We start from the raw sequence: 26281 nt of genomic DNA on the forward strand, positions 1-26281 counted from the left end.
CGAGCCGGCGCGCCAGCGACAGCCCGCGCTGGGGGCGCGCGGCTGTCCCACACAAGGAAAGAGGCGGGGCGGCCCCTTGGCTTCCGCTCAGCTCATCCTCGGGTTTGAGGGAAGCGGGAGGCTCCCAGCCCCCTTCCCACCCTCTCCTCCGCAGAGCGGCAGCACCGCACCGAGGAGGCGGAGAATCTGGGGAGCGCCCGCCTCCCTCCCTCCCTCCCTGCCGAGCGCGGCGCACACCGAGCATGGAGCCCGCCTGAGCCACTCCGCGGGCAGCTGCTGCTGCGGCACAACATGGAGGCGGCGGTGCCGCCGCCGCGGCTGCTGCTCCTACTCTCCGCCTTGGTGCTTCGGTGCAACTTGGGCTCCGTCGGGGGTGAGTTGAGCGGCGCTCCCGGAGGCGGCAGCTGCAGGACGAGGCGAGCCTTTTGTTGTGGAGACGGAAACTTCTCTGCAACTCGACGAAGTGGGAATGGAGGGTGGCACTGGGACGGAGGAGGCGTGTGTGCGGGGGTTGTGAGGGAGAGCAGAGAGCGGGGGCGCTGGGAAGTGACTTGCATGGGTGAGGGGCACGGCGTCGGGGAGCGAGGGCGCTTGTAGCCGCGGGGGGTAGGGCGACGGGGACGCGGCAGGGGAACTGGGTGTGAGAGAGGGAGAGGGAAAGACCGACCCTTAACCAGATGGGGCAGGAAAAGGAAGGAAGCTCCTTCGTTGTGTCTCCCAGAAACCACAAGTTCTCGTCTGAACAGGGAGGGCGCTTCCGTGACCCCCCTCCCCCAATAAATATATTTCTGGGACCTTTCCCTTTCCCTGCTGGCCGGGAAAAGATTCCTCTCGCCTTTGGCGTGCTGGGGGCTGCTGCTGGGCTTCGAACTCAACCGTGTGCCTCGAGAGCCAGACAAAAGTTTCCCTTTCCCAGCGCTTTGCGGCCCTCAGAGGCAGTGATTTCCCCGGAGTTTGGAGGAGTGGGTGTCGGGTGTCGATCACAGGCTGAATCAAACTTTTGGCATCGGCTTTGGAGTGGGGGTTGGGGGGGGGCGAAAGAGCAGATCTTCTTTCCTTTTATTTTAAAGATGTAAAGGGGGGTGTATGGGAGAGAAGCGGGAGGCGGCGGGGAGAGACTTGCCTGACTTGTGAAACGTAACACTTGGCAAAACAGACTTCTGAGAAGAGTTTGTCTGTCTGGGGGTTTACCCAGACTTTAACTACAGCGAACATTTGTTCCCTTCCTTGACTTTAGGGAGCGTTCAGACAATCACGTACATTTCCATATCGAATAACACTCGTTTTAACGTTTCGAAAGGAGTCTCTCCCCGCACCCTCCTGCGCCTTCTTCTATACATGTGTGTGTAAATTCGGATTGGGAAGTTTGCATTGCTGTGTGGTGTATGTAAGGAGGAGACTGAGGAAGGGGCTGGAGCTGTATTGGGGCTAGAGTCAGCAGGGATGTGCAAGAGGCTTTCCTTCTACATGTTATAACCTTCGCTACACTTCACTATAGTGCACGGAGCACATGGTTTGTGTTCTTACTACCCTGTTTGAGGTCATTTTTAAGTTTTTCTTGCAGAAATTCCCACTTACTGTCAGAATAGTATTATTTGGTGGTGATCCAGGGGTGCCATCAAAAGGGGAACCTGAGTTGTGCGTTTCTGCTTCTCCCTTGTGATATTGCCTACAGAAAAGTTTCAACTTGTGCACAAGGAGCCTCGTGATAACTAGGTTTGTTTCTCTTTAGCTTAGCAGTCAGCAGCAAACTGAAGTCTTGATCCACTAATGAATGTTAATTGTTGTAATTTCCCAAGTAGTTGAAGAAATATAGTAGTGTGGCTAACAGTCAGTAGTGTATCCCCTCAGGGTAATTCTTATTAGGCCACCCACTCCTCTTGAAATAATCTGTAGTTACCAGAACTGTCATTTGGAAGCTCCAACCCATTTTCTTCATAGCCATTGCGTTCTGTTTGCAGTCAGGCTTAACTGCAGGTGTATATTAAAATCTTTGTGCCATCGTAATTATAAATGTGAAAAATCCTTTTCATCCCTGACAATTAAATCTTTCTGATAAAGTCTTTGAGTCAATATTCCTGTAGAGGCTAGACTTCATTGATCCACTAGTTTGTTACAGTGTCAAGGTAACCCAATAATAATTTTTCTACTTTTGATTTTCCCAGTGGCTTCACTCTAAGACAGGTCTCTGAAGCATAATGCCATGTAGGCAGTAGGGCTGCTCTTTGAAATCTTGAGTGGGGCAGACTTGGGCCAAAACAGCCCCAAACAGGAGTTGTTTTCTGGCTGTCTTATATTTTAAATATATCTATCTGTGATAAACTGTCTATATTTACTATGGCCAGCTACAAAAAGGGCAAAGGCTGTGTACCTGTTAAATTAAGTAAAGTTAGTTTGCAACAACATACCCAGTATAAAATCGGTGCCCAATTTACTGTGGTAGTGGTTCAGTTGATGTGTATTCTGACTGTTCAAATAAGGAATTTCCATTAAAACAAAAAACGTTCGTAGTCCACAAAATTTAAAGTAACTACAGTCAATGGTTGGAACTTAGCATAGCTTTTAGCTAATAAGCGGTTTAGGAAATTGAAGTCACAACTGTTCATTTAAGTTAAAACAACATTAATATAAATTTTTCTCAAAAGTGTTTGGCATAACAGAGGTCTGTATTCTTGAACTCTTTTATTTTTCAAAATTGACATTTGGTTGACTATATTGCATTTCTAGTTACAGTTTCCTTTCTCTGGGCAGTTGTTGGTTCGTTTGTGCTTCCATATCAAAGACCGTGGCCAGACCACAGTTTCTCATTTGGATCTACAGCACAAAGCCACAGTGTATAAGGATCGGGGGGTGGGGGGGATAGGTACATCTTACCCAGGGTACCCCATTACTCATTGTGGGGTGTCAGCCATGCAGTCTGCACAACCCACAGTGATCTCTATTAGTTCTGTGGACCACCAGGAGAGCAACGTGGGTGGACTTGTGGAAGCAAAAGTGCTGATATTGTGCTCTAGACCCAGAAACTAGTGCCATGTGGAGTTACACAAAAGTGCATTTCCCCCCTAAAAGATTTATTTATTTATTTATTAAATTGGTTAATCACCCATCTGGCCGGTCATCCAGCCACTCTGGGCAATGTACAATAATAAAAACAATTTAAAACAGTAAAATTCTACATTTAAAAACATCGTATTTCTAAAAATACCCTAACCCACTCCATATGCCTGCCTGAACAACCAGGTTTTTAATGCATGGCGGAAGCTCATTAAAAAGGGGGCATGGTGGAGTTCCCTAGGGAGGGAGTTCCACAGAGTGGGGGCTGCCACAGAGAAGGCCCTCTCCCTTGTCCTCACCAGTCTAGCTCTCCTGGCTGATGGGACAGAGAGAAGGCCATCCGAGGCTGATCTTGTTAAGCGGCCTGTCTGGTGTTGCTGGAGGTGCTCCTTGAGATAGGCTGGGCCGGAACCATATAGGTCAAAACCAACACCTTGAATTTGGCCCGGAAAACAACTGGTAACCTGTGCAATTCCTTCAGCACCAGAGTGATGTGATCACACCAGCGGCTGCCTTTAATCAGGCGAGCTGCCGCGTTCTGTACCAGCTGCAGCTTCCGAACTGTCTTCAAGGGTAACCGCACGTAGAGTGTATTACAGCAGTCTAAACGAGAGGAGACCAGGGCATGTACTACTGATGGGAGCAGATGGTCAGGAAGGTAGGGGCGCAGCCACCGTATCGGATGGAGTTGGAACAGCGCTGTCCTGCTTACAGCTGACACCTGAGCCTCCATGGACAGCTGGGAGTCTAAAATGATAAGTACATTTAAAAGATAAGAACATTTAAAAAAGTACAAAACATAAGTACATTTAAAAGTATCTAAAAATATAAGTACATGAGCTCAAAATACTCTTTGTTGTTAGGTCTCATTTCCTGTTTTACCCGTGGTATATATCGTCCAAGGCCAAGAAATGTTTGCAAAGTGTTCATCCTCTCTCTAGCCACTCACTAAATTGGACTACTACACTGATGTTTTTCATAAAACAGCCTGAGTATAGGTAGTATGTGCAGCAAATAGCACAGTGTGTTGCTTGTTCACATAATACACAGACATTGTCGTCAGAGACAGCAGTGTTCACTTAGGGGGAAATGTATGGAAAATTCACACACTATCCTTATACCCTGAAGTTAAATGTATCCCACTCAGTAAAGTTCCATGTAGAGTTGTCATAGAACTACAGAGTTTGGAGATCATCTAGTCTAACCCATGCTCAGTGCAGAATGCAGCTATGGCATCCCTGACTGATGATTGTCCAGCCTCTGTTTAAAGATCTCCAGCAAATGAGAACCCATCAGCTACTGAGGCAGTTTGTTTTACTGTTGAGGCAGTTTGTTCCATTGTTTCTCATTGTTAGGATGTTTCTCTTAATGTTTAGCTGAAATCTGCTTCTCTGTAATTTCCACCCATTGGTTCTAGTCCTGCCCTCTGGAGCACTATGGAGCAAGTCTACTCCATCTTCTGCATGACTTTCAGATATTTGAAGACCGCTTTCATGTTTCTCCTTAATCTACTTTTCTCCAGGAAAAGATGCCCAGCTCTTTCAACTGTTCCTCACAGAACTAGGTTTCAAGACCCCTCACCATCGTGTTTGCTGTTCTCTGGATGTGATCCAGTTTGTCAATGTCCTTCTTAAAATGTGGTGCCCAGGACTGAACACAGTACTTCAAATGCAGCCTGACTAATACAGAATAGAGCTGAACTATTACTTTACATGACCCGGATACTGTGACCTGAATACTATGCTTCTGTTAATGGAGTCTGAGATTGCATTAACTTTTTTAGTAGCTGGATCTCACCTCTAGCTCATATTCAGCTTGTGATCCATTAAGACACCTAGCTTCTTTTCACATGTTCTGCTGCCAAGCCAGCTCTCTCCAGTCCTGTACTTGTGCCTTTGACACTGGGTTGTTTCCAGTGTTGTAATTCCACTGATGGAAGCAATTCTGTCAACAGAATGGGGGTGGGTGGGGGGTGATTCCCCCTCCCTACTGCACCCCCCTTGGTGAATGTTGGAAAAAGTCTTGTCACACTAGCGAACTTCCTCTAGTGCAACATTAGACTGAACCCTTTACATTTATCTATGTTGAATTTCATCTTGATAGTTTTGGCCCAATGTTCCAGCCTGTCAGTATTCTTTTGAATCTTGATCCTGTCTTCTATGGTGTTGGCATAACCTCCTAGTTTTGTGTCATTTGCAAATTTCACAAGCATCCCCTCTACACCCGCATCCAAGTCATTTATAAAAATGTTCAACAGCACAGGGCCAAGGACAGAGCTTCTGTGGCACTCCACTCAAGACCTCCATGCAGGAGGATGCTGAGCCATTAATGAGCGCGCATTGAGTACAGTTGCGCAACCAGTTCCTCAAGGATATCATTGGAAACCTTGTCAGATGCTTTGCTGAAATCAAGATCTACTATGTCCGCAGGATTTGATTTTATTATTCATTCATTCATTCATTCATTCATTATGTTTATACCCCACCTTTCTTCCATTGTGGAACTCAGCGTAGCTACATGTGGTTCCCAGGTGGTTTCCCCTCCAAGCACTGACCAGACCCAGACCTGCTTAGCTTCGGCAAGGTGACTGCCTCATGTACCTTCAGACTATGACCTGGGAACCCTATGATCTACCAAACTGACAAACCTGTGTTTACTCCTAATAATTAATGCATTATTGCCTAGATGCTCACAGGCTGATCACTTAAATCTCTGTTCTAGAGTTTGGCCCAGCATTGACATCAGACTAATTGGTCTGTAGTTTCCTGAATCCACCTTTCCCCACTCTTGAAGGTATGGAGAACATTTGCATTTCTCCATTCGTCTAGTACCTCACCTGTTCTCCAGGAGTTCTCAAAGGTTACAGATAAAAGTAACCTGAAATAATGTCCACAGTCTCCTTCAGCACTCAGAGACGTAATCCATCTTGTCCTAGAGACTTGAATTCATTTGAAGTAGCTAGATGTTCTCTAACCATCACCTTATTGACCCTGGGATGCAAGGTCCTCCTTCCTTATATCATTTGTTCTAGTTGTTTCAGGCTGAACTAAAATCCCCTTGTGGGAGAGGACTGAGATAAAATAAGAGTGGAGTAGTTATGCCTTCTCTATCACCTGTTAACAATTCAAGTTCTTCCCCAGGCAGCAGACCTACCCCTTCCTTGATCTTCATTTTATTTATTTAGCCAAATAAACCCCTTTGTTTTTAACATTGTTCCCAATCCGCAGCTCATTCTGGGCTGCCTAACACGTCTTTACAGGTTCAAGCTACTCTGTTATACTCCTCCTTGGTTATATGTCCCTCCTTCCATCTCCTATACATTTCCCTTTTGAGTCTCAGGTCATCAGAAAGTTCCTTGTACAGCCATACCGGCTTCTTTAGACATTTTCCATTTTTCCTTCTCAAGGGAACCCTCCCCCTCCAACTGAGCCCTGGAAATTATCAGTTTAAATCTAGTTTCCTATTTTACTTTGAACATTTCTTAGAAGTACATACTCTTGGTTGATGGATAGCTGTAAGTTAGCTTATTTTAAATAGGCCCCTGGGTGCCTGTGAGGACATTGAGCATTTGAGCAAGACCATTGACTTGAAAGCTATATGTTCAGAGCTTTGCAAAAAGCAAGAACTAGTAGTTACTGGACAAAGGAGGAGGGAATCATCAGAGAGTGGGAGGAGGGAATCATGAGAGAGTGACAAGGAAGTGCATGAACCTGCAGTATGTTCCCTCTCTCCAAACCATGATTTGACGATGGGTTTTTGGAATGTCAAGCAAATGTATCTAATGAAGCGTCATGGATCAGTTTGAAGATTGTCTAGGTTTTAATACATGTGTGTTTAATTCAGACTTCTTGATGAACTAGATTAACTGCTAAACTGATTTTTAAAAATGCAGTTTAAATGTAACTTCCCCTAATTTTCTTATTTTAAAAAAGATGAACTCTTTGAATCCACCGGTGTTCAGTTGCATAACTCTGCTTACTTCTACCCTACACATGTCAATGGGACTATTGCTAAACTTTGTTTCAAATATAGAGATTTCCTCAAATGCTTTCTCACTCATCACGCTAAAGTTGACTAGCTTGTTATTTTAAAGGCACCAACAGTAGTATTGATCTTATGGGGAAGGCATTTATTTTAGTTTAGGGTAGGATTTTATGTGGCCATAAGTTGAAAGCAGGCTTGTATCACTTATGTGAGACCTGTAAGTCCTTCTTAGAATTTTGGTCATTTTGGTTTGAGCGTGCATGTGTAGTATTGTTGTTGTTGTTTATTCAGTCAGTCGCTTCCGACTCTTCATGACTTCATGGACCAGCCCACGCCAGAGCTTCCTGTCGGCCGTCACCACCCCCAGCTCCCCCAAGGTCGAGTCCGTCACCTCCAGAATATATGTGTAGTATACTTTTATCTATATGGCTTTGGAAATTCAAACTAATTTACAAGTGTAAAGGGAACATCTTCTAAACATGAAGGCAAGTAGAAAATGGCTACAATTGTTTCAGTTTGATTCAGAAATGTCATTGCAAGACACCCTCAGTATTTCCCCTCCCTTAGTGAGTCTACCTTCTCACTGCCATTGGCCCAGTTCACATGTAACAACATCCCATGGGTTGTATAAACCATGGGTTGTTGGGGCTGTGAGTGAGGGAATGTATGTGCTGACTCCTCTGTGCCCAGTTCAGATGTCCCATCAAACAACCCAGGAACAGGGTTGTCAATTAAAGCAGATTGGAAGCAGAAGCGATGAGAGCATGGGAAGCCACGTGCTCATTTCCTTGCTCACAGACTCATCAATTCAGGGGTTAAACAACCCATGAATTGGTGTTAAGTGGAAACCAGATCAGTGTCACCAGGTACTCTTACTCCTCCTCCTCTTTCTCATTATTGCTACTGCTTGCTTGCTTGACAGGGAGAGAGCCAGTGGCATCTACTGCTCTTCCTTCTCACCACCACTTGTCTGAGCCAGAATGAGAGGCAGGAGAACAAGGAGGTTGCAATGGTGAAGATGAGGAGCAAATCCAGGGGGCTTTTCTCAGTGGGCCCCTGCTGGGTGTGGGCTTTTGGCAAGTGCCCAGCCATGCCTACCCTTCACGTTAACCTTGAGGAATGCCCTAGAGCCAAGAAGACTTACTCAGATTTCCCCTGAAAAAGGAAATTGTATTTCCAAAACACATTGGACTCTTAAGAAATTCAGGCACTTTTGAGCATCCATTTTTCCTTCACCTTCTTGTTTCTAAATTTCAGGCACTTATTTCAATTGTTATTCAGGCCTATTTCAATTGTTGGCACATGGCTGCGTAAATTTGCAGTTAGTTGTTGCTAAATAAGTGCATGTTAAAAATGACACGCAACGCAAACAAGGAAATTTAACCGCAGTCCACCAATTAATGATATGAACTGCTGAAGAACATAGCCACCTGTTTGTTTTGCTACTTTTAAACACTGGGATTAGAATAACATGTGAACTTTATGCTTAAAAACTGCTGTACCTGAGTGTCTACATAGGGCATAAGTCAAGGACACATATTGTCCATTTTTCAGAACTGTGGGAATGTATTATGTCAAAGCCTGTGTGAATTTCATATGTGCTTTCTGCTGGCCTGAACAATTTCTGCAGCTGTTCTTACCCCAGTGGAAACTTATTTAGCAGACTTGCATTTATTTTTTTACAGTATTCATAGGTCATCCTATAAGAGTTCTCTGGGTGGTTCTCATTGAGAAATAAATTAAATAATGTTAATAACAATAGCAGTATGATACAGCATAAAAACATATGCCATGGAGAGTAAAAACATCTTAAAACTAAGACAGATTAAAAGACCTAGGAAAGTAAAGTGGTCTTCGCATGGTGCTGAAATGACACCAAAGTAAGTGCCAGGTGGACCTCTCTTGGGTAGGCATTCCACCACCAGTGATCTGCCATTTTAAAGGCCCTTTCTCTTGTAGATATCAGCCATCCCTCACTTGGCAGGTGTATTCAAAGATTGTCCTCAAATGAAAATCTCATAGTCCAGGTAGCCAGCCACATGTAGGAAGAGGCGATCCTTCAAGTACTGAGTTCCCAAGCCATGAAGAGCCTTAAAGGTCAAACCAGCACATTGAATTGAGCCCAGAAATAGACTGAGAGCCAGTGTAGATGGCAAAGAACTGGTTCAATATGCTCGTATTGCCCAGTCCAGTCAGTGGCCTCCCAGCTATATTCTGAATGGAGTGAAGTTTCCAGACCATTTTGAAAGGCAGCCCCACGTGCAATCCATTGCGCTGTCTATAATTTGTAAACCAAACTAAAACCATATGTCATATTAATTGTGTGTGCTGCATAAATATCTGAACAGATTTTCCATTAGCCAAAAGTAGCTAAACAGAAATACTTGATAAAGAAACCAGCAAAGTGCACTTAACAGCATAATCCTATTCATGTCTACTCAGATGTAAGCCCCATTGACTTCAATGAGGCTTACTCCCAGGTCAGTGTCTATAGGATTGACGACTTGAGTGTTGCTTAAATGTTACGATCAAATTCATAATTTTACCTGGAAACTATTTTTATTGGAATACTTGTAAATATTTTTAACCATGACAACTCAATATCATATACTTCCCTTATATTAGATTTTAAGGGGGTGGGGGGATGAAGGCATTGAAAACTGCTAACATACTAATTTTAGTGTGCCTGAAGAGCTGTGGGCACATATTTATGTGCCTCCTGGGATAGTCACTCTAGGAGTGGTGGGGTGGTGGTAGTTAAATTACAACTTTAATCTTAGATTAGGCTGGTATTGTATCCATACCGCTTGCCCAACTTGTCTTGCATTCATGCTGGCTGCCATATGCTGGGAGTTGTAGGACTGTTTTTTGTCTAAAGATGTGTAGGATTCCACCCCAAGAGAACAATGCTAACTGGGGTTGGGAGGGGAGAGTGAAGTGCCAGATTGCCCATCACTTCCAAGGACAGGAGGTGTCCTTTACCAGGGTTTTAATATGCCAGGTCCAGGTTGGTGTAGCTGAGGGCCCAATCCAGGGTCCTTTTGGGAGAACAGTAACCTGCCTCCAACTTGCTCCCACTCTGCCTCTGGAACACCCTGTTTTGGGGCCTGCTGCCGGTGAGAAGACTGCTGGTGGATTTATGCCTGTGGAGCTTTCCACTGGTGTAACAGGGGCTTCTGGGGTAGACACTCTCACCCTGCCAGCAGAGGGAGACCTTTGCTGCATCTAACCTCCCACTCCCAGTGGTTGTCCGAGGGGGCTAGGATTGCTCTGCAATTAATTTTATGAAAAAACGCACTTCTAAAAGTGGATTTTTTTCCATCCTGTATGATTGGTCTTGAGCATGAGAATATATAGGTATAGGCCTGATTTATTCAAGCAGTTTTGATATGATTTTTAAAAGATGTGTATTGTCATTCATTAGCTATGTTTAGAAGTATGTCTGTGTTTTAGTATGACTATTCCATGCACTGAAATGGGTACTACTGTGACAGGGCACTTTGACAAGTAAAAGTTTAGCGTCTCGGTTCCCTGACCAGTTCTCCACATATTGATGCATGTGGGAGTTCCACAGAAGCTGATTGCAGCTCATGTCTTTAAGCAGGGATTGGAATGCCCAGTGCGGGGAACTGGGCAGGGATGGGGCTTCTTAACAGGCTCTAAAGGCCTTCTACACCAAGTTTTCCACATCTCTCCCCACCCTCACCATCAAGATGCTGAACTGCACTGGGCAGCATCGTACTGTGCCATCAGCTGGTTGGGAGGTAGAACATAGCTCTGCTGGTGGGGGATTATGGAAGTTGTAGTCCAGCACATCTGGAGGGTGTCAGGTTTGGGAAGGTTGTAGTAGGGACCAAATTATGTGGGAACTGTTGTGCTAGGATATGCTCAAAGGGTACTTAAAAGGGGAAGATATAGGTGCAATATTAGTTTAGAGCATTTCAGATTTACTTCCATGTAATTGATTGCATATTTTGTACACCTGGGCACTGTAAAAGGCAAAATAAGATTTGTTACCTGCATTTTAGCAAAAGCTGGGATGGTGTGGAAAAGATCTGACATTCGTGGAACAAAAGAATGTAGCTGTAAAAGTGTTTCATATTATAGTCTTGTATTAGTTTGTTGTTGTTGTTTATTTGGTCAGTCGCTTCTGACTCTTCGTGACTTCATGGACCAGCCCACTCCAGAGCTTCCTGTCGGCCGTCGCCACCCCCAGCTCCCCCAAGGTCGAGTCCGTCACCTCCAGAATATCACCCATCCATCTTGCCCTTGGTCGGCCCCTCTTCCTTTTGCCTTCCACTTTCCCTAGCATCAGCATCTTCTCCAGGGTATCCTGTCTTCTCATTATGTGGCCAAAGTACTTCAGTTTTGCCTTTAATATCCTTCCCTCAAGTAAGCTGTTGTTGTTGTTCAGTCGTTCAGTCGTGTCCGACTCTTCGTGACCGCATGGACCATAGCACGCCAGGCCTTCCTGTCCTGCGCTCTCTCCCGGAGTGTGCTCAAGTTCATATTCATTGCATCGGTGATGCTATCCAGCCATCTCATCCTCTGTCGTCCCCTTCTCCTTTTGCCTTCAGTCTTTCCCGCATCAGGGTCTTTTCCAGAGAGTTTTCTCTTCGCATTAGGTGGCCAAAATATTTGAGCTTCAGCTTCAGTATCTGTCCTTCCAATGAGCAGTCAGGGTTGATTTCCTTTAGGATGGACTGATTTGACCTCCTTGCAGTCCAGGGGACTCGTAAGAGTCTTCTCCAGCACCACAGTTCAAAAGCATCAATTCTTCAGCACTCAGCCTTCCTTATAGTCCAGCTCTCACAGCCATACATTACTACTGGGAAAACCATAGCTTTGATTAGACGGACCTTTGTCGGCCAGGTGATGTCTCTGCTTCTTACTATGCTGTCTAGGTTTGCCATAGCTTTCCTCCCAAGGAGCAAGAGTCTTTTAATTTCATGGCTACAGTCACTGTCTGTGGTGATCTTGGAGCCCAAGAAAATAAAATCTGTCACAGCTTCCATTTCTTCCCCTTCTATATGCCAGGAAGTGATGGGGCCAGATGCCATGATCTTCGTTTTGTTAATGTTGAGTTTCAAACCAGCTTTTGCACTCTCCTCTTTCACCCTCAACAAGAGGCTCTTTAGATCCTCTTCGCTTTCTGCCATTAGGGTGGTATCATCTGCATATCGGAGGTTGTTGATAATTCTCCCGGCAATCTTAATTCTGACCTGTGATTCATCCAACCCGGCGTTTCTCAAGATGTACTCTGCATATAAGTTAAATAAGCAGGGTGACAATATGCAGCCTTGTCGTACTCCTTTCCCAATTTTGAACCACTCGGTTGTTCCATGTCAGGTTCTTACTGTTGCTTCTTGACCCTCATACAGGTTTCTCAGGAGACAGGTAAGGTGGTCTGGTACTCCCATCTCTTTAAGAATTTGCCACAGTTTGTTGTGATCCACACAATCAAAGGCTTTAGTGTAGTCAATGAAGCAGAAATAGACGTTTTTCTGGAATTCTCTTGCTTTCTCCATGATCCAGCGAACGTTGGCGATTTGATCTCTAGTTCCTCTGCCTCTTCGAAACCCAGCTTGTACTTCCAGTAGTTCTCGGTTCACATACTGCTGAAGCCTAGCTTGTAGGATTTTGAGCATCACCTTGCTAGCATGTGAAATGAGCGCAATTGTATGGTAGTTTGAACACTCTTTGGCATTGCTCTTCTTTGGAATTGGAATGTAAACTGACCTTTTCCAGTCTTGCGGCCATTGTTGAGTGTTCCAAATTTGTTGACATATTGAATGCAGCACTTTAACAGCATCATCTTTTAGGATTTTAAATAGCTCGGCTGGAATACTGTCATCTCCGCTAGATTTGTTGTTACTAATGCTTCCTAAGGCCCACTTGACTTCACTCTCGAGGATGTCCGGCTCAAGTTCAGTGACCTCACTATCATGGCTATCAGGGACATTCAGATCTTTCCTGTATAGTTCTTCTGTGTATTCTTGCCACTTCTTCTTAATCTCATCTGCTTCTGTTAGGTCCCTGCCTTCTTTGTCCTTTATCATGCCCGTCTTTGCACAAAACGTTCCCTTGAGAACTCCAGTTTTCTTGAAGAGATCTCTAGTCTTTCCCATTCTGTTGTTTTCCTCGATTTCTTTGCATTCATTTAAGAAGGCCTTCTTGTCTCTCCTTGCTATTCTCTGGAACTCTGCATTCAGTTGGATATATCTTCCCCTTTCTCCGGCTTTATTTCCTGGAGTATGGACTGGTCTGATCTTCTTGCAGTCCAAGGCACTCTCAGAATTTTCCTCCAGCACCACAGTTCAAAAGCATCTATCTTCCTTTGCTCAGCCTTCCTTATGGCCCAGCTCTCGCAGCCATAGGTTACTATGGGGAATACCATTGCTTTAACTATGCGGACCTTTGTTGTCAGTGTGATGTCTCTGCTCTTCACTATTGTATCAAGATTTGTCATTGCTGTCCTCCCAAGAAGTAAACGTCTTCTGATTTCCTAGTTGCAGTCAGCGTCTGTAGTAACCTTTGCGTGTAGAAAGACAAAGTCTGTCACTGCCTCCACCTTTTCTCCCTCTATTTGCCAGTTATCAATCAAGCTGGTTGCCATAATCTTGGTTTTTTTGAGGTTTAACTGCAACCCAGCTTTTGCACTTTCCTCTTTCACCTTCGTCATAAGGTTCCTCAGCTCCTCCTCGCTTTCAGCCATCAAAATGGTATCATCTGCATATCTGAGATTGTTAATGTTTCTCCCAGCGATTTTAACTCCAGCCTTGGCTTCATCAAGCCCAGCACGTCGCATGATGTGTTCTGCGTACAGGTTGAATAGGTAGGGTGAGAGTATACAACCCTGCCGTACTCCTTTCCCAATCTTAAACCAGTCCGTTGTTCCGTGATCTGTTCTTACCGTTGCTACTTGGTCGTTATACAGATTCCTCAGGAGGCAGACAAGATGACTTGGTATCCCCATACCACCAAGCACTTGCACAATTTGTTATAATCCACACAGTCAAAGGCTTTAGAATAGTCAATAAAACAGGAATAGATGTTTTTCTGAAACTCCCTGGCTTTTTCCATTATCCAGCGGATATTGGCAATTTGGTCTCTAGTTCCTCTGCTTTTTCTAAACCCAGCTTGTACATCTGGCAATTCTCATTCCATGAATTGCTGGAGTCTACCTTGCAAGATCTTGAGCATTACCTTACTGGCATGTGAAATAAGTGCCACTGTTCGATAGTTTGAACATTCTTTGGTGCTTCCCTTTTTTGGTATGGGGATATAAGTTGATTTTTTCCAATCTGTTGGCCATTCTTGTGTTTTCCAAATCATCTTGCAAGATTTTAAACAGTTCAGCTGGGACACCGTCATCTCCTGCTTCCTTGTTATTAGCAAAACTTCTTAAGGCCCAGTCAACCTCACTCTTCAGGATGTCTGGCTCTAGCTCACTGACCACACCGTCAAATCTATCCCCAATATTATTATCCGTCCTATGCAGATCTTCCGTATATTCTTGCCACCTTTTCTTGATCTCTTCTGCGTCTGTTAGGTCCTTGCCATCTTTGTTTTTGATCATACCCATTTTTGCCTGGAGTTTACCTCCTATGTTTCTAATTTTCTGGAAGAGGTCTCTTGTCCTTCCTATTCTGTTATCTTCTTCCGCTTCCGTGCATTGCTTGTTTAAAAATAATTCCTTATCTCTTCTGGCTGACCTCTGGAATTTTGCATTTAATTGGGCATATCTCCCCCTATCACTGTTGCCTTTTGCTTTCCTTCTTTCTTGGGCTGCTTCCAGTGTCTCAGCAGACAGCTGTCTTGCCTTCTTGGTTTTCTTTTTCTTTGGGACGTTTTTTGTTGCCGCCTCCTGAACAATGTTGCGAACTTCTGTCCATAGTTCTTCCGGGACCCTATCTACTAAATCTAGCCCCTTAAATCTATTCTTCACCTCCACTGCATATTCATTAGGAATATTAGTGAGCTCATATCTAACTGATCTGTGGGTCTTCCCTATTCTCTTTAGTCTGATTCTAAATTGTGCAATAAGAAGTTTGTGATCTGAACTACAATCTGCTCTAGGTCTTGTTTTTACCGACTGCATAGATGTCCGCCACCTTTGGCTACAAAGGATGTAGTCAGTCTGATTTCGGTGTCGACCGTCTGGTGAAGTCCATGTATAAAGTCGTCTCTTAGGTTGTTGGAAGAGAGTGTTTGTTATGCACAGTGAGTTGTCTTGGCAAAATTGTATCAGCCTATGCCCTGCTTCATTTTGTTCTCCCAGACCATGCTTGCCTGTAATTCCAGTTATTGTTTGACTACCCACCTTAGCATTCCAGTCTCCTGTAATGAAAATAACATCTTTTTTTGGCGTACTATCCAGTAGGTGCTGCAGATCCTCATAGAACTGATCTACTTCTGCTTCTTCAGCATCTGTGGTTGGGGTGTATATTTGGATCACTGTGATGTTAAATGGCTTACCCTGAACTCGAATTGAGATCATTCTGTCATTTTTTGGATTGTATCCAAGCACTGCTTTAGCCACTTTATTATTAATTATGAAGGCTACCTGTTTACAGTAAAAACTTTTAGCTGCCATTCCTTCTTATAAAGACTGCTGGAAACTGTAGTTCCTTATTCTTTCACACGTTACAGGATTAAAACAGGTAATTGAGAACACACTTCAGACTTGACCGAGTCTGAGATCTGGGCTTGAGTGAGAAAGTGTGTGAGTGAGGATGGGGAGTTCATTCCACTCAACCATTTGGGATCCACTTGTAGACTTGACAAACCTTTTGAGCTTTACTTTTCCCTTCTGCTGCAGAAAACACAAGTATATCACATCAGTAGTTAACAGTTAACACTGAACAAGTTTATATATTTTTTAATTTTTAGTGTTAATACAGGTATATATAGGCCATATGTATTTGAATAGTGTTTGAGCACAAATAGCATTAAGTATAAGGAGGGAGGAAAACTGTCTGTCAAAGGGGCTGTGCTACAGGAATGGTATACTGTCACCCTGATGAAAGAAGAAAAGCCCTTAGAAATGAAAGAAGCCCCTCACTGTGTGACCCACCCAGGAAAATGTGGGGCCCGCTTGTGGTTCAGGGCCCACAGTTTGAGAAGCATTAGAGAGGTGGATTTTGTTAAAGGTATTATATTTTATCATGCTGTAGTTTGGGGTTTTAATTTTTGTGAATCAGCCAAAGAACTTTGGCTGTTGGGTGGTATAGAAATGTAATAAATGCAGTGGTTTAATGTACTTGCCTCTTTTGAATTTAATTGTGGGATCACAGGTAATGCATTTAATCTCTTCTTCCTATTCCTCATCTGTAGAACAAGTCTAATAGCAGTCTAATAATAACGTATATAGCACTTTTAGTTCATAATGTGTTTTGTGGTCTTATTGTGAGGAGAGACAGCAACCCATTTTATAGCTGAGAAATAGTCACTTATCCAAGGTTATACAACAAGACCATGGTGTAGGTAGAGCTTGCACTCAACTTTTCCAAATCTACTGGCTCAGCAAGGAAAAAGCAAATGAAATATTGTGTACTTGTCAAGTATATTGTTATAGGATTAAGCTATGTTGTAACTTCATGAGCCTTTTCCTCTCCTAGGAGCTATATTACATACTGAAAGCTATGCTGCATATAAACTATGCCTTTGCACTTATAATATAGGGGACAGAACAAGTAACACTGTAGTTAACTACAGCTATAGTTGTCAGATGTTTGAATCAAAAGCCTTTTACCAGTAGTGTAATTCTGGCTTTTGTTAGGAATACAGTACTGAACCTTAGATTTCAATAAATATAACGTTAATGGGATATTTATTGAAGTCTGAAGTTTAGATTAGTAAAATGCTTCACTCATTTTATAGAAATGTTCTTTTTTGTGCTTTAGATTTCCTAAGTTGACTTCAGTCTTTACATATGGACTGTGTTAGTGGGGTTGCTTAGTCAGTGCTTCTCGGGTTTTTTAAGATTGCTCTCCTTCCCTTATTTTCCCCTCTGCATTACATGTTTGGCTGTCTTGGTATAAAAGAAAATAATCAGTCCTTGCTTTTAAAGGTGTATTTTAGTATATAATGAACCACGAGTAAAGAAATGCATATGAGCCGTAATGTACTTAAGCATGGCATGGATGTGTGATTGGTACCAAAGAGGAAGAAGGGCATGAACATTTGCAGTGAGTCCTGGCTGCTGGTCATTTTCCTTGTAATGCAGCAAACTAGGGTCAGTTGGCAAAATTCATTTTCAGACATAAGACATAATAAACCAATTGGGCTGGCTCAGATGTAATGCCTAACCATAGTTGAACATTACAAGTAAGATCCATTTTTAATTAACTGCAGCGTGCTGTGCCATCTGAACTTGGACAAACTGCAATTAATCTTAACTATGGTTAGTGGAAACAAGCCAACTTCAAACCCTAGCTTTTGAAGTTGGCTTGTTTTCATCAACCATAGTTAAGATTAACCACCATTTAGGGATTAGATGACATGCTAAACTGCAGATAAACTGAAATGAGAGGGGAAGCTTTTTATGTCCTTGCAGGCATACTGGAGGAAGGAGAACATGTGAGCCTGGGGGGTGGGGGGTAGGGAGAGGCTAGCTTATTCTCATAATTCAACACTGTGGTTTAATGTTGTATCCAAACACAGCCTTTTTGAAAGGAAGTGAGCCTTGGGTCACTCATGCCCGACTCTCTTTTCCTGGATAGACAGTAACATCAAGCCCAGCTGAAATACCACATTTATCTGTACCCAGGATCACTTTGAATGATTACAGGTACAAAGCAATACAGTGTTCATGTGGTTCAGATTATATTTTCAATGGTGGGAGAATGGGACATTGAGGCACACAAGCCTGAAATTGACATTGTCTCATACCAGGCTTGGAAAATAATATCAAGCCTTATGAATATTTGGAAGAGCAGTAAATGCAAGTAAGAAATACCTCTAAATTGAGTCTACTTATAGCACTGGTATTGTCAATAAAATATTGCAAGTGTGTTAATTGTCTCCTAAAGCTTGTTTTCCACAACCCATGCCTTCAATGTTTCCAAGATTTTTACATTTCTAGCTATAAAATAACGAGCATTTCAAATTTTATACAGCTGTGGATCATACGAAGCTCTGCACATTTTATGTCTGAAGTTGTAAAAAAAAATCTACCACTTTCAGGGCTTCTGTCTTAATGTGATGCATAAAGTAAAAGAAAGAAAAATCCATATTTGTGCAGATAGTCAATTGGATAACACTGTTGTTCATCAGGCTCTGATTTAGAAGACTAGTCTGTTGCAATAAAAAGATAGTGCTTGGAATTGAACTACCATAAGCAGAAGGAGAAAATGTATTAGTGCTGTACTGTTAACATTTGTGCAGACACTAACAGAAGACTTCCAGTGCTGTGCCACAATGTGGGGATATTGTGTTTCCTTATGAGAAACAGGGTGAATAAGGAAGATACAGGTTTTAGCAGTGGGTGGGACAATATGTGGCCTGTGGGCAATTTGCACCCCGCCCAGCCCCCCAGCATGGTTGTAAAGACTTGACAAGAGAGCGTGCAAATGCAAGTATTTCCCTGGATTTGGGGTCCTTTTTCTCAAGCAGTGCTCTTCTGCTAGGTTGGAAATAGCTCTTCCATGAGTGGAAGAGGCTTTCTGCAAGTGGAAGGGCACCTTTGGATCCAAACCAGTGCCCTGTGGTATTTAAAGGCTTATGGCATGAGCTTTGTTAAACAAGAGCTGTCCTCATCAGATACATGGTATACACACCCCATGTGGGTTGAGGTACACTGGAGGAAAACCATCTTTCCAGTCCACTTCATGCCTAGAATGAAGAAGCCTGTTGCCTATGAAAGCTCATACCACAATAAATGTTAGTCTTCAAGGTACATCTGGATCTAGTTAGCTAAGCTGCATAAAGTGAGATTTAAGTCGAGTAGAGGAAATGGATCAAAAACTGTAGTGCAACAGTAATAAGTCAGATTTCAGGCGCTTGAAACCTGTCCTTTGTGACTCCTAGAATTCACACTGAGTTTGACTCTTTTTCTCTCCCCCACCCCAGCCCTGGACAGCCAGCCCCACAATTCGCTAAACTGATTGGTCCCATAGGAGTTGTAAAACCACACCACAGTAGATGACAGCTACTTAGGGATCTGTTCAACCTCTTAAAATTTGTATTTGCTGTAAATTTGAACACGGAATTTTTAGTTTAAAGCTACAGTCATTAATGCACCTACTCATGAGTTAGTGAGAACTTTCTTTTGGATTTACAATTCCAGAGTAAATGGGCCTGTATTGGGATCCAAATTATTCTTGTTTGCCATCCTTTCCAAAAAAGAAAAAGTCTCCCAGCATGCTATAATTTAATAGGAGGCATGTGCAAAACCCACCAACACTTAAAGCATTTGCAGAAGGTAACTCTGGAATCTGCGCTCTTTTCCAAGAGATGTTCATCCATTTGGGAAAATAAAATTGTTGATGTAGCTTTGAAAAATGGGAACTGAATTACTTGCAGATGACCAATACTTTGTTCACCAAAAGCTAATAATCTGGAAATGAAGACTGTTTTGTGCAGTGCCTGTTGCTCTGCCTCCCCTTTACCGCTGCCGCACATTTTATGAAGCCATTTTGTTGACTTCTGTTTATCTCTCAAGCTCTAGAATTACACTACGAGAGCATGATAGAACAAAGTGTTGGAAACTGGCTGCTGGGTGTAATATAAAATATAACTACCTTTGAAACTTCACGGGAGGGGAGGGATGAGGGCTCTTTCTGCCTTGGATTCCCATTGCTATAGCCCTTTCCCCACCAGGCACTGTGCCATTGTGTTGCTTGCTGCTGCCTCTCATGCTTAGTCTTCTCTCTCCCCTGGAAGGGAAGATGGGCACTGCATATCAGGTGGGTAAGTGGATGCTCGTGGGGATACTACTAGGGTGGGCACTAAACATCTCCCCTCAGTGATCCCAGTTTCTGGGAAGGGGTGTGTTGGGGGTCCTTTGGCTTGTCAACTGTCTCAAATTAATCCCTTTTACTTTATCCTATTTAATTTCCTGAGAGGCTATCTCAGTTCTCAGTCTGCATGGCCCTGCCCTTGGTCCTGTGTTTTGAGCCCAGTTCTTTTTCACACAGTTGGCCGTGCCCATGTTTTTCCCCACTACTCATTGCTACCCTCAAGCTGAGAAGTTGCTTAGACCCTGCTCCTTGCTGTGATGAATGGAGTAGTGAGGAAGTGATGGAGGAGAATTCTTCCTTCAGCCCTCTGCCTTCCCATCTGTCATTGAGGTCAATGTTGCTACCAGGACAAAAGGCAGGATGTTGCCTGGTTTTCTAACCCTGGTTGGTTCTGACTCCACGCCATGCCAATCATGGCCCTGAAGCCCTGAGAAGTCTCCCCTGTCCTTTCCAAGCCAGAAACTTAAGTTCATGATGCATTGGGGTGGGGGGTGGGGGGTGTTTCCTTTCTTCCCCTTTTCTGAACTTGGTTCCTGGGTGTGTGTGGCACTTAAGCCGGAAAGAAAAAAGGGAAGGGGAAAACATACAACGTTAGGTACTTATGATAACAAGAGGTTCACCAACAGTTGGCTAGATAGGTATACTTTTTATCTCTTTTCAGCATACTTGACCTGAGAGTTGTTGTTTCTTTTATCTTTGTTGTTTTTTGTACAGTCCTAAAGTTGTCTTGAGAAGGGTAAAGAGAAACACTTATTAATCCCTCATGACATCTCTCTTGAAATGTGGATGAATATTGAGAATGAGCTTTGTTATATTTTATGTGCAAACAAAAACAAATTTATTTATTTATTTATTAAATTTATTAATCGCCCATCTGACTGGTCACCCAGCCACTCTGGGCGATGTACAACCCACCATAAAACAATTTAAAACAATAAAATTTTACCATAATTTTTTTTTTTTTTAAATACCCTAACCCACCCCAAATGCCTGCCTGAACAACCAGGTTTTTAATGCACGACGGAAGCTCATTAAAGAGGGGGCATGACGGAGTTCCCTAGGGAGGGAGTTCCACAGAGTGGGGGCCACCACAGAGAAGGCCCTCTCCCTCGTCCCCACCAGTCTAGCTGTCCTGGCTGATGGGACAGAGAGAAGGCCATCCGAGGCTGATCTTGTTAAGCGGCCTGTCTGGTGTTGCTGGAGGCGCTCCTTAAGATAGGCTGGGCCGGAACCATATAGGGTTTTAAAGGTCAAAACCAACACCTTGAATTTGGCCCGGAAAACAACTGGTAACCAGTGCAACTCCTTCAGCACTGGAGTGATGTGATCTCGCCAGCGGCTGCCTTTAATCAGGCGAGCCGCCACGTTCTGTACCAGCTGCAGTTTCCGAACCGTCTTCAAGGGTAACCCCACGTAGAGCGCATTACAGTAGTCTAAACGAGAGGAGACCAGGGCATGTACTACCGATGGGAGCAGATGGTCGGGAAGGAAGGGGCGCAGCCGCCGTATCAGATGGAGTTGATACAGCGCTGTCCGGCTCACAGCTGACACCTGAGCCTCCATGGACAGCTGGGAGTCCAAAATGACCCCCAGGCTGCGGACCTGGTCTTTCAAGGGTAGCTGTACCCCATTCAACACCAGGTCAACATCCCCCAGCCTCCTCTTGTCTCCCACCAAAAGTACCTCGGTCTTGTCAGGGTTGAGCTTCAGCTTATTACTCCCCATCCAGCCACTCACCGTCTCCAGACATTTGGACAGGGATTCTACGGCCAACCTTGGTGAAGATTTGAATGAGAGGTAGAGCTGCGTGTCATCCGCATATTGATGACACTGCACCCCAAACCTCCTGATGATAGCCCCCAGTGGCTTCACATAGATGTTAAATAGCATCGGGGAGAGGATGGAACCCTGTGGCACCCCACAAGTAAGTGGCTCATAATATATGAGTACATACATGTATATGTGCACACAGAAGAAAACCCCAAATCTCTCTCTCTCTCAAATCTGCAGTACCTTCAATGTGGCTGTCCCATATACATACACTTATTCATATTACTTATACACGACATTCACATAGCACTATTTCTTTCTCTCTCACACACACATACCCCCCTGCTTATCATCATCATTTTCCTCCTTATCCTCCACCTCATATCCTATCCCAATTCCTGTGCCTCTTGCAATCTGCCCTCCACACAAGCCACCTCATCCTCTGTTGCTGCCACTGAGATCTGAATTGAGAGAGAGGTAGAACCTTCAAGAGGGCTTCTAGAATAGCTACTTCAGGTGGCTGCCAGCATTCACCCGTGCATCTCTGATTTCTTGGACATTCACAAAATGTCTGGGATTGCCAGCATTCACCAAGTCTTGGACACTCACTTTTAACATATTGTTTAATTGGTGATATATAATCTTGTGGGTCTGATAGCAAAGGACTGGTGTCATCTAAAAGTTGTCGCTTTTAAAAGTTTGTTGGCTAAGTGCACTAGTATATTATTTGCACTTCTCCCAATCTCTCCCCCCCCCCCAACACACAATGGCTCAAATCATTTAATGTTCTCTACCAACTGTTGACATTCAGAAGCAAGCAGGAGGGAGTTCCTGCTACTGCAGTTTCTATCATTTCTATTTATTTCAATGTGTTTCATCTCAAGTAAAGTGGTTAACATCCTTCTAAACGGAGTTATTTTAAAGAGTACTGAAATAGCATACGTGCACCCTGTGTTAGTTTAAGTTGTGTCCTGCTTCATATTTTCTCTTGTTATACTGAAGTATTCATGAGTGGTAACTGTAAGAGGAGTGACCCTGAAGCTCTTATTGGAGTTTTTTTTACTCCATGGAAGCTTTTACTTAAGTCTCAGAGAAATAACTAGAAATTAAGATGTCAAGTGTTTGCTCGCCGTTGCCACACTAACTGTGTAAATATAACATATAAGCCCTTTAAAGGAAACAGTGGAATGTTGCTATAAGTGTATCCCAGTGCTACATTCTTAAACGGATCTTGACTTCAAGCTGTCTCCATGTAAAACAGAAAAGCAGTTGAACATTGCACATCCATTTTAAGAATGTGCAATAAATAGTAAAAGGTGCGTCTTCATTCATTGAGATGAGAAGGTGGACCTTGAGTGACATGTTGTAGGCTCTACTTTGTATCACCTCTGGAAAAGTGTTCTGTTTCATATTGCTTTCTGCCCCTTCGATGGTTGGCCAAGAGCTGTAGAACTGAAAAGTGGAGCACTTCCTTCATCTCTGACTGAGAGCAGATTCAAATATTTTACAAAGGGCACATCTACGATTCTTGTGGGACTGCACTAACTTACAGTGCATATAGAGCTTCTGCGTGTTTGTGTGCATTGAAACATGAGTTTCCTTGCATGTGCAAAGCTGCTATGTCAGGGATAAGGCTCTATCCCATGCCCTTTTACAATGTTTTTGAATCTGTTGTGAGCCTGGTGGTAATTGTGGTGCTGGGGAGTGGTTGTAATTCGGTTAATTAAAATAACCACACTGACAAACCTAAGGGCAAACCAGTCAAACAGCATTAATAGATGTGAGAAGGCCGCAGTCACCCTAAGCAGTCCTCAGCCTATCTCCCACTTCCTTAATGATCAGTACTTGAACATCCTGTTTAGCCTGTTTTAAGAGATGGCAGTGGCAGCAGCGGCTTGGACAGTCCAGTAAACAGAAACCTCTTGATTGAGAAGATGAACTGACCATTTATTTAAATAAAAGTAAAGGAACTTTCACTCCATCTCTTAAATCCTAACTGACTAAAGCATCATTGGCAGTTTTTACAGCCTAGAATATCCCTTTTTGTTTTTGAAAGTTACTAATGCAGCTACCTATGTCTTATGGATGTTTTGAAATGGCCTAACTTGGATTCCCCCCACCCTTTGTATAACCATTCCTAGCAATGTAGTGCAATAGAGTAGTGTACTTTATGCATAGCATTGCACAAAAAAGCAGAAGCACAAATTCAGTGGGCTGTGAATTCATTTTTGTGTATCCAAAATACTCTTGAAGAATGAGGGCTGGTCTGCCAACAGGCAACTTCCTTATAGTTGGGTTGCTTCTTGAGGGGGCACTTACTGATAAATCTTTATGTCAGAGAGGTTATTTCCAGGAGCAAACAAGGATTGCACCGCAAGTGTTTTCCTTGGGTGGGTAGTTAACTGCTTGTCAGTTTTGAGCCAGAGCATTATTTTTTTCCTCCTCTTCCTCTCCTTCTTGCTATCAAAGCTGCTTGTCAATGAAAAGAGAACATATCAGGGGGAAAAGCGGTGGCAGTATAGGACTTCACAGTTTCCCACCAGTAACTTGTAGACCAGTCTTGCAAATAGTTACTTAAAGACAGTTGTACACCCCAGTATTGCAGTTAGTTTGTCGTCGTCTGGTGCAGTGTTTGTGTGCTGAATGCTGTGTCTAGCAGGAGATAGAAGTATTTCTAGATTTGTGTGCATGTGTGTAATCTTGCACTTCTGTAGCCATATGGGTGGTAACTGGAATAAGCTTTATTACTTTCTTTTCCACCACTACCCACCCCTTTCCAGAATGTACCATGTCCTCCTTGATTTGTCTCTGTGATTTGTCTCTCTACATTACTCCAACTTAGACATGGCTAACCTGTTTCTGTTTGTCACATTTGAGTGAGACCATCTTTTTCCATGGTTGCCATGCAAAGAGTATCCTGCATTTAGTAATTATCATAGTTGGGCTGTCTTTAGAAATAAGTTAGTCTGATTTGGTTTCCCAAATTTTTGACAAGAACTTAGCATGGATGCGTTTGTATCTTCTTAAAAGAAGAAAACTTGTAATAGAGACTATGGGACAATTACACATTATAATCAAGAAAGAGGAAAGAGATGGCAAGAGTCAAGCAACAAGTGGCAAGACAGAAGATTCAGTTTGCAGGATTGGCTTAGTTTAGATGTCACGGCCAAACCATGATTTAGCCATTTGGAACATGCAGCCGGCCTGTGAATTCCCAATTGAACACTGATTCTCTCTTCCACTTCCTAGCTTGCAGTAACCATAGTTTGCTGTGACTTCTGAACTGGACAAATTTCATGGTTACCACTAAACACAACTTGTTTCCAAATGAGAATTGGAAACCAGTTTGGTTTGTTGTTGTTGTTGTTCAGTCGTTCAGTCGTGTCCGACTCTTCGTGACCCCATGGACCATAGCACGCCAGGCCTTCCTGTCCTGCGCTCTCTCCCGGAGCGTGCTCAAGTTCATATTCATTGCATCCGTGATGCTATCTAGCCATCTCATCCTCTGCCGTCCCCTTCTCCTTTTGCCTTCAGTCTTTCCCAGCATCAGGGTCTTTTCCAGGGAGTTTTCTCTTCGCATTAGGTGGCCAAAATATTGGAGCTTCAGCTTCATTATCTGTCCTTCCAATGAGCAGTCAGGGTTGATTTCCTTTAGGATGGACTGATTTGACCTCCTTGCAGTCCAGGGCACTCGTAAGAGTCTTCTCCAGCACCACAGTTCGAAAGCATCAGTTCTTCGGTGCTCAGCCTTCCTTGTAGTCCAGCTCTCACAGCCATACATTACTACTGGGAAAACCATAGCTTTGATTAGACGGACCTTTGTCGGCAAGGTGATGTCTCTGCTTCTTACTATGCTGTCTAGGTTGGCCATAGCTTTCCTTCCAAGGAGCAAGCGTCTTTTAATTTCATGGCTACAGTCACCGTCTGCGGTGATCTTGGAGCCCAAGAAAGTAAAATCTGTCACTGATTCCATTTCTTCCCCTTCTATATGCCAGGAAGTGATGGGGCCAGATGCCATGATCTTCGTTTTGTTAATGTTGAGTTTCAAACCAGCTTTTGCACTCTCCTCTTTCACCCTCAACAAGAGGCTCTTGAGATCCTCTTCGCTTTCTGCCATTAGGGTGGTATCGTCTGCTTATCGGAGGTTGTTGATAATTCTCCCAGCAATCTTAATTCTGACCTCTGATTCATCCAACCCGGCATTTCTCATGATGTACTCTGCATATAAGTTAAATAAGCAGGGTGACAATATGCAGCCTTGTCGTACTCCTTTCCCAATTTTGAACCAATCGGTTGTTCCATGTCTGGTTCTTACTGTTGCTTCTTGACCCTCGTACAGGTTTCTCAGGAGACAGGTAAGGTGGTCTGGTACTCCCATCACTTTAAGAATTTGCCACAGTTTGTTGTGATCCACACAATCAAAGGCTTTAGCGTAGTCAATGAAGCAGAAATAGACATTTTTCTGGAATTCTCTTGCTTTCTCCATGATGCAGCGAATGTTGGCGATTTAA

At 43.5% G+C, this 26281-nt stretch overlaps 1 protein-coding gene across 1 annotated transcript in view; it reads left to right on the forward strand.

The window, feature by feature from the left end:
* The first annotated feature begins 230 nt into the window (after positions 1 to 230).
* LRP5 (LDL receptor related protein 5) overlaps positions 231 to 26281 on the forward strand; it is a 169907-nt gene continuing 143856 nt past the window's right edge. The window contains exon 1 of the mRNA XM_084857481.1: positions 231 to 373. Coding sequence (XP_084713607.1) covers positions 292 to 373 — 82 coding nt within the window. The 5' untranslated portion in view covers positions 231 to 291. The remainder of the gene's footprint in view (positions 374 to 26281) is intronic.

Source organism: Heloderma suspectum, chromosome 1 (genome assembly GCF_057233095.1).
Source record: "Heloderma suspectum isolate Gila_16-S chromosome 1, 16-S_ref, whole genome shotgun sequence".
In the NCBI taxonomy this organism is placed as follows: domain Eukaryota; kingdom Metazoa; phylum Chordata; class Lepidosauria; order Squamata; family Helodermatidae; genus Heloderma; species Heloderma suspectum.